Raw genomic sequence first — 12,796 nt, 5'->3', positions numbered from 1 at the left:
ATGGCTGCTAATGCTGGAACTTGACATTACTCTGTGCTTGCCATGCTAGGGTTAATTCAGCCACTTTAATCTTAGCCTTAATTTCTTCCTCCATTGTCTGGAGCCTACAAACGGCTGAAACTTTAATAAGGGTACATGTACATAAGCATATCAAGGGGGCCTTTCACAGAAAAAGAAATATTGCAGTCTTATGGAGTCACATAGCAGAAGAAAACTGCCATGGAAATATTTCTAAATAAGTGAAGTTTCCCAATGGCCTAACAACAAACAGGAAAAATGAACATTTCCTGCCAGCCACAACACTCTTGTTCCAAAGCACTCACATTGATTTGAATATTAGTACCCTGGAGAAAACTGATTGAGGATTTGCAAATGTGTGTGCCTGTGCTCTGTCGACTTCAGAGCACAGGCATACAGTTGCAATCTTTAATCAATGTACTCCAGAGTAGTCATATTCACATCAATGGAAGTGCTCTAGAGAGTTATGTATTACTGCTTAAAGCAAACTTCACTTATTTCAGCTGGACTTCGAATTTCCTTAACTTTCCCAGTATTGCACACAGCAGCTAGGATCCAAAGGTAAGTTAATTTAAGGAAAGTCATGGAAGGAACATTTCATGTCCCTCCTCTTCCCATAGATACCTGTGACCCCTGAAGCTACTCTGGAGAGTCGAGGAACCCTCTTGAACAATGTGTGATGGGCTGCAGGAGAAAGAGGGAATCACCCCCAAAACCAAGCTTTGATCCTAAGAGAAGTTAACTTAAGGAACTTTGTGGAAGGAAGTTTCCCATCCCCTCCTCTCCTTCCCCACAACCCATCCCACATTGTTCAGGAGGGATCTCTGACCCTCCAGACCACCTTTTTGGGGGACAGATGTAGCTGGGGGGGGGGGATGAAAATGTCTTCCTGTGAACTTCCTTAACTTCTCTTAGGATCCAAGCCATTGGCCCTATTCACATGTGCTTGGGGAGAAGGTGGTTAGGGTAACCATGGAGGGGGCGGCTTAGCAAAACCATGACACTTGGGCCTGCCAGACAATTGAGGAACCATATGGTGCTGCATGGTTCTGCTAATCCCCCCTCCATAGTTACCTGGCGATCATCCTGGTATGGTGAGCGTGCATCTCGTCATCCTCCACAGCGTGAACAGGCTCCTGACATCCACTCCAGTGTGGCTGTGTGACCATAGAGAAAGTTTGTGGCTGCTAGAGCATCACCAGCAGTGCTGGATGCTCTAGCCGGTGGACTCTGTGGTCCAGCCTGGAAGTCCTCCGGAGCCCGTTTTAACAACTGGGGAGCCCACTAGATAATATGGTAAGCCACACCGGGGGTCCTTAAGCTTGTTGCAGGGTGGTGGTTAGCCAGGGTGGCTTACTAACCATGAGGAACATGGTTTTCTCCCCCCACAGGACATGCTAAGCTATCATGGTTAGTAAAAAACACCTAACCATTATGGCTTAGTGTGACGCCTGAAGAAGCCCATTATCAATTAGCGAAAGTGTAGAGAAAGTACGGAAGGAGAGGGAGAGAGAGAATGCAATGACATATTGCTTTGTTATTCTTGCAGAGAAAACAGGACTAGCATTTGGGACCAATTCACACAGAGAAGCAGTGGCATGGTTGCTACTTTAAATGCAAATGTGTGGAGGCTGCGCCAAGCAGAAAGCCCTTTTATGTGCAGCAGCTCAGGCCGTTTCCATCATCAGACGGCAAACTGGGGTTTGAGATATGGAGCAACTGTGTATAATCAAAGGAGCATGTGAGGAGATAAACACCAGCAAATAACATTAAAATAAAACACACACAACGGACTCAGCAAACTAATAGCTTAATAGCACAAAGGTGAGCCAAGGACAGTGTAAGTGGGCTTTGCGTTATCGCTGCTGGAGGCACAGAAATGTCCCTCAAGGTAAATAATCTCCTTACTGGTTTTTCTTTCCCCCAGATAGTCTATGTTTGTTTAGGTTGAACACAAACTAGACAACAGATCCAACATGTAATGATGTGTGCAGCAGGTGAGGAAATAATGGCTATATTATGAGCTTATTATGATGCACATCCATATGGAGTTGAAATTGATATAAGCAGACACAGATGTGTGGGTCTACACTGAAAACATCTGGGAATCGGCAAGAATGGCCTTGGAAGTTGTGTTTGCACAGGTCAAGTTGCACTGCTCTGATGGGGGACAAATTGCCTCAGTAAAGCTAAATACAGCACAAAAATGTGTTGAGATAGACATCAAAGTTAACCCAAAAGTTAACATGTTGGCTAAGGGCAGGTCAAGCTGTCTTAGACAAACTTCCCCTGCGGATGTTTCCCATTTTGTCTGTCGTACAAGGTAGTGCCCTTTTTTTCAATTTGGTTTTCTTTGTTTGTTTGTTGGCTCATTTAGGATGTTCTGTGCAACTGTGCAATGTGAGAACATTCACCATGCTCTCCAAAGATACAATATACATTTAAAATCCTAACGGAGATGGCAGAAAAACATCCTCTTCAAATCCAGACCAAAGAAACCAGAAAATAGAACCATTTGGAAAGAGATGGACCAGTGTAGAACTGTAGGTTTTGCTCCAGCTGATGAACAGCTTGTCCTACAAACAAGAAGGCAAATCATTCCTATTGCAGACTATAGAAAAATTACAGCAAGCAGATCAACCATTTTTTCTCTCTAAAATTATTCCTCAGTATCTGATGACCTCATTGAAATTAGAATTCTGTCCCAGGGTTTCTTTTTGAACACTAGGCTGCCAGGACAACTTTATCTTCTTGTTATGTAATGCTTTGGACTCTTCATTTCATACTGATATAATGGGCCAGTTCAGACAAACGTGAGAGGCTGTGTGTGGTAGGGAAGCAAAATCTTAGTTTCCCACCTACCAACTATGACTGTCCTGGCCCAAGCCCACAAAATTGCACAGATGATTCCCAGCTTGCATTTATTTTAATGAAAGGAGCAACAGAGAATAGCTGAAGTGACATAGGACAAATACATATCAAAACACAGTAAATAAGGACTCAGGAATTATAAAGTATCACTAAAGCACAGAAGTCCTAAGAGGGAATCAACATAATCAAGGCACTCATTAAGCAGGCATAGTATGTTTTGCTTGTTTGGTTTCTGGTAAATACCCGTTCAGCAAAGGTAAGGGATGCATTTGGTAGCAAGATACATTTTCTTTTTCCTTCATTCTGTTATTTTCAATTAACAGGTGAGTTACACAGGTCTTTTTGATGGGGGTGGGAATATCACTCGTGAAAGTGTAAATATTAAGGGATTAAATGTTGAAATTTCCCATGTACATTAACATCCCATTTTCTGTCTTCTTGTATGCATTTTTCATTTAGTTATTCAAACTGATTCTATGCAGGCAAGTTCTTATTATCGAGGTATGAATACAATTACTACAGGAAAAAACCTGGGTTTTAACCAGTCAATCTAGGTCAAGATACAGCAATCACATTTCAGTATGCCAAGCCTGGGGGAGGGGAGGGATGGAGAACCATATCATAGTAATAAGAACAGACAGCATGTCTTTTAAAGATGTCCCTGTCCTTTTCATAATAAAAACAAAACTTGATAAGAACATAATGTTTCAATCAGAGAAAAAGTAAAAATCCACATAATACAGGTTGGCCCTGATCTAGTACGGTCCACATGCATCCCAGTAAAGGAAACTGTCAGGAGGGGAAGGACTAAATCTAGTCCTCTGCTCCATCTTCTGGAGTTTGAAATCAGAATTTGTAGTCCAAAGTCTGATTATGAGCAAACCTGATGGAATATGTAACATTACACCACGATGCAGAGATAACATTACACCATGAAAACTAGCCAGATCCCCACACAAACAGGGTTTATAAAACCATTACCAATCCTGATTTCAAACTCTTTTTACAAGGGCAGTCCTACTTTGTGTCAGTGCAGATGTAACACTACACTGTGGTTAAAGCAAATCATGGAAAGGATTAGAAATATGTGTGGCAGGGACCCTGCAGCAGCATGGCCTCAATTTCACAGTTAGGAAAATGTCTGCACTGGGTCTTAGGAAAATGTCAGTGTATAAGAAACAACAGCAAAAATAGAGGGATCTAACCTTTAGGCCCTTTAACATTTGATAGACCAGAAACTGGATCCTATCTTCAGTTAGTTTCTCGTGCTTCATTATTTTACCCAAGTCTGTTCCCATAAATGGCATGACAAGGTAGCTAAAAATAGAAATCAAACACAAAATAATTTAAGTTTTAAAAAGAAGAATCTTAACAGTACATTAATAATGCAAAACACAATAATTTCTGACCATTACTTAGCTGATAAAATAACCACTCATAATAAAGGTGTTGGGTTTTCCTCCGAGGTGATATTTTGCAAACTTTCAATGCAAGACTTTCCTTTTCATCGAACATAATCAATCCATCTATGCTTTAGGACATGGAAGATCGGAGAAAAGGATAACACAGGGAACAGGAATGTTGTCACTTAGTTAACTGTATTTTATAAAGCAACCTACAATATTAACAAACATACAAACAAAGCAAAATCTCCCTTTTCGACTTTTTGGTTGCTTGGATTAAGAGACAGAAAAAGTTGCTTAGATAAAGGGTGTCTCTACATTAAGCAAAAACCCACATTCTTTCTGGAGCTTCCTGCTTTCAGTTTCTTTGTGGGATTAGGGCTCCTTTACATGGCAGACACATGGTTTGGACTAAGGGAGTTCCTCCCTCCCTCCCTGGCATGTGTGCAAAGGAGGGAGGAATCTTGTTTTTGTAGCTTAACTTCTGCTGTACTGTTTTCTCGCAGCCCCCAGGAAAACTTGGACTTACTTCTGAGTAGACATAAAATGTAAGATTGTGCTGTAATTCTGCAACCCTTGGCACACTTATGTGGGAGTAAGCCCCACTGAACTGAGTAGGCGTAAGATCACCCTGCAAGTCTGCAACCCTCAGCACACTTGCTTCGGACTAAGCCCCACTGAACTTAATAGGGTGCTCTGAAACAACAGAGGACGTTGCTTCTGCGCTTGGTGGGGTGGGGGATCAGATGTGTCTCCCTTCATTGCAGGGACGCATTTTACCCTCTTCTCCCTCCAACTGAGAAATGCAGAGGCAGGAGTTGCAATCAGCAGGTGATTCTTGCCCTCACGCCTGTCAAATCTGCTCGGGTCTCCTTCCGTTCAACCCTGCTCCCATCCTCAATGCCTTCGTCATCCTGACCGTGCCCCCAACAACTGAAAACAAATGCCTACAGCAGACAAACACAGCGATTTCTTCCGCTATTGGAGAATTTCACAGGGAGGTTATGGCACTCCTGTTCTGTGGGTCTGGCATAAATACCATATTTTTCGCGTTTAGGGAAAATACGAGATAGGCTGGAGGAAATTGCGGGAGGTGCCTTGGATGTTAACAGTGTCATGTAAAGAGCCCGCAAACTTCTGAGAGAGAGCCATCTCAATAGCAGGATAAAAGCTCTGTGTGATGAACCCCTTAAAGGTGCCTAGTGTGAGTAAAAAGGCACCTCTTCTTGTACAAGAGGGCAGGTCCACAATTTCTGCTCACTCCTTTGCCATAATGTACACCAGGGGTGGGCAACTTGTGGCCCTCTAGATGTTTTGGCCTACAACTCCCATCAGCCCTACCCGGCATAGCTAATTGTGGGGTATGATGGGAGTTATAAGCCAAAATGTCTGGAGGGGCACAAGTTCCTCAATATACACTATTTTCAATAGTCCCCCAACCCTTGCAGTTGGCTTTTGGGGAGCACTATGGGCTACACTGGAAGGAAGGGAAAGCCCCATGCTGTGAGTAGAACACTGGCCACAGCTTTCAGGATTCAAGCTCAGATCTTGGAAACTCTGTTCACTGTTGAAGAGAAAACCAAAAATATTCTTAAAACTCTGAACACTGATAAAGCAAAATTACAACAATTACATTAAAAAATATATTTCATAACTCAAGGTTAGCTAAAGAAATCCCTTTGGATTTCTACTATATTTAGACATCAAACTGACTTACAACCTACTGTTATAGATGTTTACTCAAAAGTAAGTCCCACTGAATTTAATAGGACCTAATCCTAAATGTGGATAGGACTGCCATATAGGCTGTTACGGAAATTCCAACCTGTATTCTTCGATCAGCTACTGAAGCTTCCAAGGGGAAGCACTGCAGTTCGCATAAAAATGATTGAAAAGGTAGAAGGAGAGTGGAAAAGCTAGAACATGTTCATCTTCTTAAGGCTATATTTAGTGTAGAGGAAACAAACTAAGCTCTCTAATCAATAACTTGGATAAGCAAGGAACCAAGCTTAATCTTCAGAGTGCTGATAATCTTGAATAATGATAACACAGACATGCACTCTTCTCCTATGATTTTATTACAGCTAATATGCCAGAGCTCATGAATATTTCAAAGCCAAATGGAAATAGCTCACTAATTGCTCCATCAACACACAGGTAGTTAACGAGAGTAATTTACTGACGCAGCAACTGCAAAGTCTTGAATAAAAACGGTTATGGTTTATATTGCTGTGTACATATTGAACAAGAAAAAGCAGAAATCCATACACATTATTAAAAGTAGGCATCATCTGTGTAAAAGTTCAATGGTAATTGAAAAATGGGAGGAAACAAAAGAAAACCTGCATCTATGGAAGCATTAATTGCTAAAACAATCAGATAGCACACTGAAGGAACATCAGGGGGAAATATGCATTGAACTATAAATGTCAGTAATACTTTCCAGTGTGAACAGTCATCCTAATCTTTATTTCAGGGAACTTGAAATGGCCACCTTGAGTGCCATTTTTTGGTTGAAAGGTGGGATATTAATTAATTAATTAATTTCTGTTTGATGGGTCATTTTCACTAATAATGAAATGGCAGAGAGCTCTCCTCTCCAGCTGGAAAATAAGTCAGGAGTTGCACACTTCCACTTTTTCAAGATAATTCATTAGCCACTAGAATAGCTGCTTCAGGGCAGATATGCAGATAGGTGGCCACCTCCGAACTCAGAGGCGACCACCTATCCAATGCAGGGCAGGAGAAGCAAGGAGGGGATTGTTCCCTCCACACTTCTCCTGCCCTGCATTTTCGGCTAGACAGTTGATTGCGGCTGTCTAGCTGTGGGAGGGCTGAGCAGGGGAAGAGGCTGCTGTACGACAGACTGGATGTGTTGTACAGGCATTTCCGCCCTCCCCGCCCCAGAACGACCCCCGGGAACGTCCCATTTTGGCCACTCCACACTCCTCTTGTGAGTGCAAAGCACGAGGCTTTTCCGCACTGCCTTGCAGGCAGTGTGGAAGTGGGGGAAGGTCGGTTCTCTGGGAACCGACCTCGGAGCGCAGGCTCTGAGGTCATTTCCCAGAAAACCAGATATCGTATGGCCGTCTAGCCACCGACTAGCGGCCATAGGATTGCTCCCTCCGTCCACTTTTTAATATAAAATCAGATCACATCAGCCAACACTCTTACAATTTTCCCTTCAGTGAGGTCAAGATTAACAATGTCTAAGGGGGGGTTATTTGGCGGTTGTTGTTTTTTTTAACTAAAGTTGTCTACAACACAGCTACTTTTAAGTTGCACATTCGGTACTCTAACAAATATATCTTAAGCACAGTTGAAAGTGGGAAGGCATTCTGGTTAAAAAAAGGATACATATATGTAGATGAGCATGAACACACATGCATGGGGACAGATTTACACCTTACATAGTAGATGTATCTTCTGCAAGTCCACTGGTGATTCCTGGTAAAAATCTAACCATTAAATGTGACTGTCAGTGACTTCATTTTACCAAGTTTACAGACATATGATCGCTCCAGCAAAACTACAGTGCTCTCTGTGACAAATATTAGTGTGCTGTATACAAACATGAAAAAGTAGCTCCCAAGCTATGTATAGCTCAGACCTAGCTGTTTTTGCTTCAGGAAGGCAATTTTATAGATATACATACCAAAGCAAATGAGATCAGAATCGAGCTTTCATACACATTATATTGGTCCAAAGCGAAGAACAACTCTTTTAAAGCAACCAAGTCCCATGAGCCCATGGTAGAACTACAAATCATAATACAGAGCTCCAACATTTCCATAAAATTATAAACTTACAAGTCATTAAATTTATCCAGTGACACATCTGGTGTGAAGACATCTAGTAGTCCAATTACCTGCGAAGGAGGGGGGGAACATATAAGACAAAAGACTGGCATTTTACAATCACAAAAAAAGGAAAGCACTTGAAAGCTATTATTCACAGGAGAAGCACTGATCACTTACCCGAGGATCATCTTGGCACATGTCATACTATATGTAATGCATATAGAGCACCCTTCCGCAACCTGGTGCCCTCCAGATGTGTTAGACTGCAACTCCCATAATTCCCAGCCAGCAACTGAGAGGAAGTTTTACTTGTAGGATGGAGTTTTTCCACCTCCTCTCCACTGTGGACCTCCTAAAGCCACTCCTGAGGGCTAGGGAGCCCTCAAGAACAGTGTGGTATCTAATGGAATAGCGGGCTTTAGCTAGAGTGGGAAGTCTGTGCAAATCGTGCTCCCCCATGTGCAAGTGGAAATGCTATTGGTTTGCATGTGGATCCTGTTGGATCTAGTTCATAGCATCAATAATGTTCTCACCAGCTTAATTTGCAGGAAAGTACAAGGGTATCTCTACACCAGCATCAATCCTGCATTTAAAACGGGGCTTTCTGCTTCCGTTTTAAATGCAGGATCCCAACGATCCCTTTTTTCACCCGCTTCCCCCCGCCCTTTCCCCTGTATCTCAGTCTTCCATTATATTTCATTGATTTTGCTCCTCTTCTTGCCGCTTTTCCTCTTTTCATGGAGGGAACTCAAACAGAACACAACGGGGTAATTTGATAGCTCATTATCTGCGAGCTATGTAAAAATGGAACAAAGGGCATTTCGTGCAGGAGACACCTTGGAGGTTCATGGCGTCATGTAAAGAGCCCGCAAACTTCCATGAAGGAGCAAACTCAACTGCAGGATAAAAGCTTCGTGTGAAGAAAGCCAAGCTCTGCTGTGGCCCTTTAGATCAGGGATGGGCAACTTGTGGCTCTCCAGATGTTGCTGGATTGCAGCCCTCATCAGCCCTAGCCAGGATAGCTAGGGCTGATGGGAGTTGTAGTCCAACAACATCTGAAGGTCCACATGTTGTCTGCCCCCTGCTTTGAGATTAACTAGCTTATTTGGCATGAACTTTCATAGACAACAGCTAGCAGAAGGTTAATAGTGTGAGAACTAACGATAATGGGAATTCAAAATACATTCTGATTGCGGCTTGTTGGAGTATAAATACAATGCCAAACCTAACACTGCTGGAGCACTAACACTAAACAACTGCTAATGCAATAAACATGATTCTTTTCAATGGAACTGAGTATTCATAACTAGGAGTAGGACACAGAATCTTGATTCACAACCACACTGATAATAGCTAGACAAAATAGATAAGCATTAAAGCAACTGGATAGAATTTCATAGCCAAAGTTGTGCCAAGAACACCATCAAACTATCAGCTGATATAACAAAAGCCTTACTTCTATGCAGCTTAAAAGAAATCTGATTTAGTGACTTAGGGTGTAATCCTATGGCTGCTAGTCAGCGGCTAGACAGCCATAAGATAGGTCGGTTCCCAGGGAACTGACCTTGGAGCCTGTGCTCCGAGGTTAGTTCCCTGAGAACCAACCTTCACCCCTTCCCATGCTGCCTCATAGGCAGCACAGAACGGCCCCGCGCTCCGTGCTTGGAAAAGGAGCATGGAGTGGTGAAAACAGGGCATTCCTGGGGGTGTGCCAGGGCGGGGAAGTCAGAAATACTGAACAACACATCCAATGTGATGTCTGGCCACTGCTTCCACACTCCGACTTCCTGTGGCCAGACAGCTGAAATTGGCTGTCTAGCTGCAAATGCAGGGTCCCCATCCATGCTTCTCCTGCCCAGCATTGGATAGGTGGCTGCCTCTGAGTTCGGAGGCAGCCACCTATCCCGGTAGGATTGCTCTCTCCAGTGGACAGTACTTTGCACAATATGCTATTGATCTAAGTGTGATGGAGAAAAGGGCAGCCCACACTGGCTGACCCAGTTTGCATGTCACGGCAGCAAATCATGGGTTATCTAACCACAGATTTGCGGGGGCATGTGCCACATATGGGACGCTTCCAGTTTCTGTAAACAAGCTCCGATTAGTCTGATCATAGGTTGTGTTGTTGTTGTTGTTGTTCAGTCGTTCAGTCGTGTCCGACTCTTCGTAACCCTATGGACCATAGCACGCCAGGCCTTCCTGTCCTGCACTCTCTCCTGGAGCGTGCTCAAGTCCATATTCATTGCAACAGTGATGCTATCTAGCCATCTCATCCTCTGCCGTCCCCTTCTCCTTTTGCCTTCAGTCTTTCCCAGCATCAGGGTCTTTTCCAGAGAGTTTTCTCTTCGCATTAGGTGGCCAAAATATTTGAGCTTCAGCTTCAGTATCTGTCCTTCCAATGAACACTCAGGGTTGATTTCCTTTAGGGTTGACTGATTTGACCTCCTTGCAGTCCAGGGGACTCGTAAGAGTCTTCTCCAGCACCACAGTTTGAAAGCATCAATTCTTCGGCGCTCAGCCTTCCTTATAGTCCAGCTCTCACAGCCATACGTTACTACTGGCAAAACCATAGCTTTGATTAGACGGACCTTTGTCGGCAAGGTGATGTCTCTGCTTCTTACTATGCTGTCTAGGTTTGCCATAGCTTTCCTCCCAAGGGGCAAGCGTCTTTTAATTTAATGGCTACAGTCACCGTCTGCAGTGATCTTGGAGCCCAAGAAAATAAAATCTGTCACTGCTTCCATTTCTTCCCCTTCCATATGCCAGGAAGTGATGGGGCCAGATGCCACGATCTTTGTTATTTTAATGTTGAGTTTCAAACCAGCTTTTGCACTCTCCTCTTTCACCCTCAACAAGAGGTCTTTAGATCCTTTTCACTTTCTGCCATTAGGGTGGTATCGTCTGCGTATCTGAGGTTGTTGATAATTCTCCCAGCAATCTTAATTCCGACCTGTGATTTATCCAATCTGGCATTTCTCATGATGTACTCTGCATATAAGTTAAATAAGCAGGGCGACAATATGCAGCATTGTTGTACTCCTTTCCCAATTTGGAACCAATCGGTTGTTCCATCTCCGGTTCTTACTGTTGCTTCTTGTCCCTCGTACAGGTTTCTCAGGAGACAGGTAAGGTGGTCTCATACCCCCATCTCTTTCAAAATTTGCCACAGTTTGTTGTGATCCACACAATCAAAGGCTTTAGCGTAGTGAAATAGCGTAATGAAGCAGAAATAGACGTTTTTCTGGAATGCTCTTGCTTTCTCCATGATCCAGTGAATGTTGGCGATTTGATCTCTAGTTCCTCTGCCTCTTCGAAACCCAGCTTGTACTTCCGGTAGTTCTTGGTTCGCATACTGCTGAAGCCTAGCTTGTAGGATTTTGAGCATCACCTTGCTGGCATGTGAAATCAGCGCAATTGTGCAGTAGTTTGAACACTCTTTGGCGTTGCCCTTCTTTGGAATTCGAATGTAAACTGACCTTTTCCAGTCTTGTGGCCACTGTTGAGTGTTCCAAATGTGTTGGCATATTGAGTGCAGCAACAGCATCATCTTTTAGGATTTTAAATAGCTCAGCTGGAATACTGTCATCTCCGCTAGCTTTGTTGTTACTAATGCTTCCTAAGGCCCACTTGATTTCACTCTCTAGGATGTCCGGCTCAAGTTCAGTGACCGCACTATCATGGCTATCAGGGACATTCAGATCTTTCCTGTATAGTTCTTCTGTGTATTCTTTCCACCTCTTCTTAATCTCATCTGCTTCTGTTAGGTCCCTGACTTCTTTGTCCTTTATCATGCCTGTCTTTGCACAAAACGTTCCCTTGAGATCGCCGATTTTCTTGAAAAGATCTCTAGTCTTTCCCATTCTGTTGTTTTCCTCGATTTCTTTGTATTGTTCATTGAAGAAGGCCTTCTTGTCTCTCCTTGCTATTCTCTGGAATTCTGCATTCAGTTGGATATATCTTCCCCTTTCTCCCTTGCTTTTCGCTTCCCTTCTTTCGTGAGCTACTTGTAAAGCCTCATCAGACAGCCACTTGGCTTTCTTGCATTTCTTTTTCTTTGGGATGGATTGAATTGCTGCCTCCTGAACAATGTTACGGACCTCCGTCCATAGTTCCTCAGGCACTCTGTCTATCAGGTCTAATCCCTTAAATATATTCGTCACCTCCACTGTATATTCATAAGGGATATGATTTAGGTCATACCTGAATGGTTTAGCGGTTTTCCCGACGTTCTTCAATTTAAGCCGAAATTTTGCAACAAGAAGCTCATGATCTGAGCCACAGTCAGCTCCAGGTTTTGTTTTGACTGACGGTATAGAGCTTCTCCATCTTTGGCTGCAAAGGACATGATCAATCTGATTTCGATACTGACCATCTGGTGATGTCCATGTGTAGAGTCACCTCTTGTGCTGTTGGAAAAGAGTGTTTGCAATGATCAGCGTGCTCTCTTGGCAAAACTCTATTAGCCTTTGTCCTGCTTCATTTTGTACACCAAGGCCATGCTTGCCTGTTATCCCGGTGATTTCTTGACTTCCTACTTTAGCATTCCAGTCCCCTATGATGAAGAGGACATATTTTTGGTGTTAGTTCTAGAAGGTGTTGTAGGTCTTCATAGAACCGATCAACCTCAGCTTCTTCGGCATCAGTGGTTGGTACAGGAGAGTAAATAAAAGCAGCATGTATGACTCCACTATGCATGCTTAAAGG

The 12,796-nt window shown here is 43.2% G+C and overlaps 1 protein-coding gene across 2 annotated transcripts in view; it reads right to left on the bottom strand.

The window, feature by feature from the left end:
- The window catches only part of MAPK12 (mitogen-activated protein kinase 12), a 37,330-nt gene that overhangs the window by 18,767 nt on the left and 5,767 nt on the right, over nt 1-12,796 (bottom strand). For both annotated transcript variants that reach the window (XM_084810909.1, XM_084810908.1), the window contains exons 3-4: nt 8,102-8,160; nt 4,095-4,206 (exon numbers count right to left, since the gene is read on the bottom strand). In XM_084810909.1, the coding sequence (XP_084667035.1) occupies nt 4,095-4,206; nt 8,102-8,160 (171 nt within the window). The remainder of the gene's footprint in view (nt 1-4,094; nt 4,207-8,101; nt 8,161-12,796) is intronic.

The sequence above is a fragment of the Heloderma suspectum genome, chromosome 7 (genome assembly GCF_057233095.1).
Source record: "Heloderma suspectum isolate Gila_16-S chromosome 7, 16-S_ref, whole genome shotgun sequence".
In the NCBI taxonomy this organism is placed as follows: domain Eukaryota; kingdom Metazoa; phylum Chordata; class Lepidosauria; order Squamata; family Helodermatidae; genus Heloderma; species Heloderma suspectum.
This window is presented reverse-complemented; position numbering and strand designations above follow the sequence as displayed.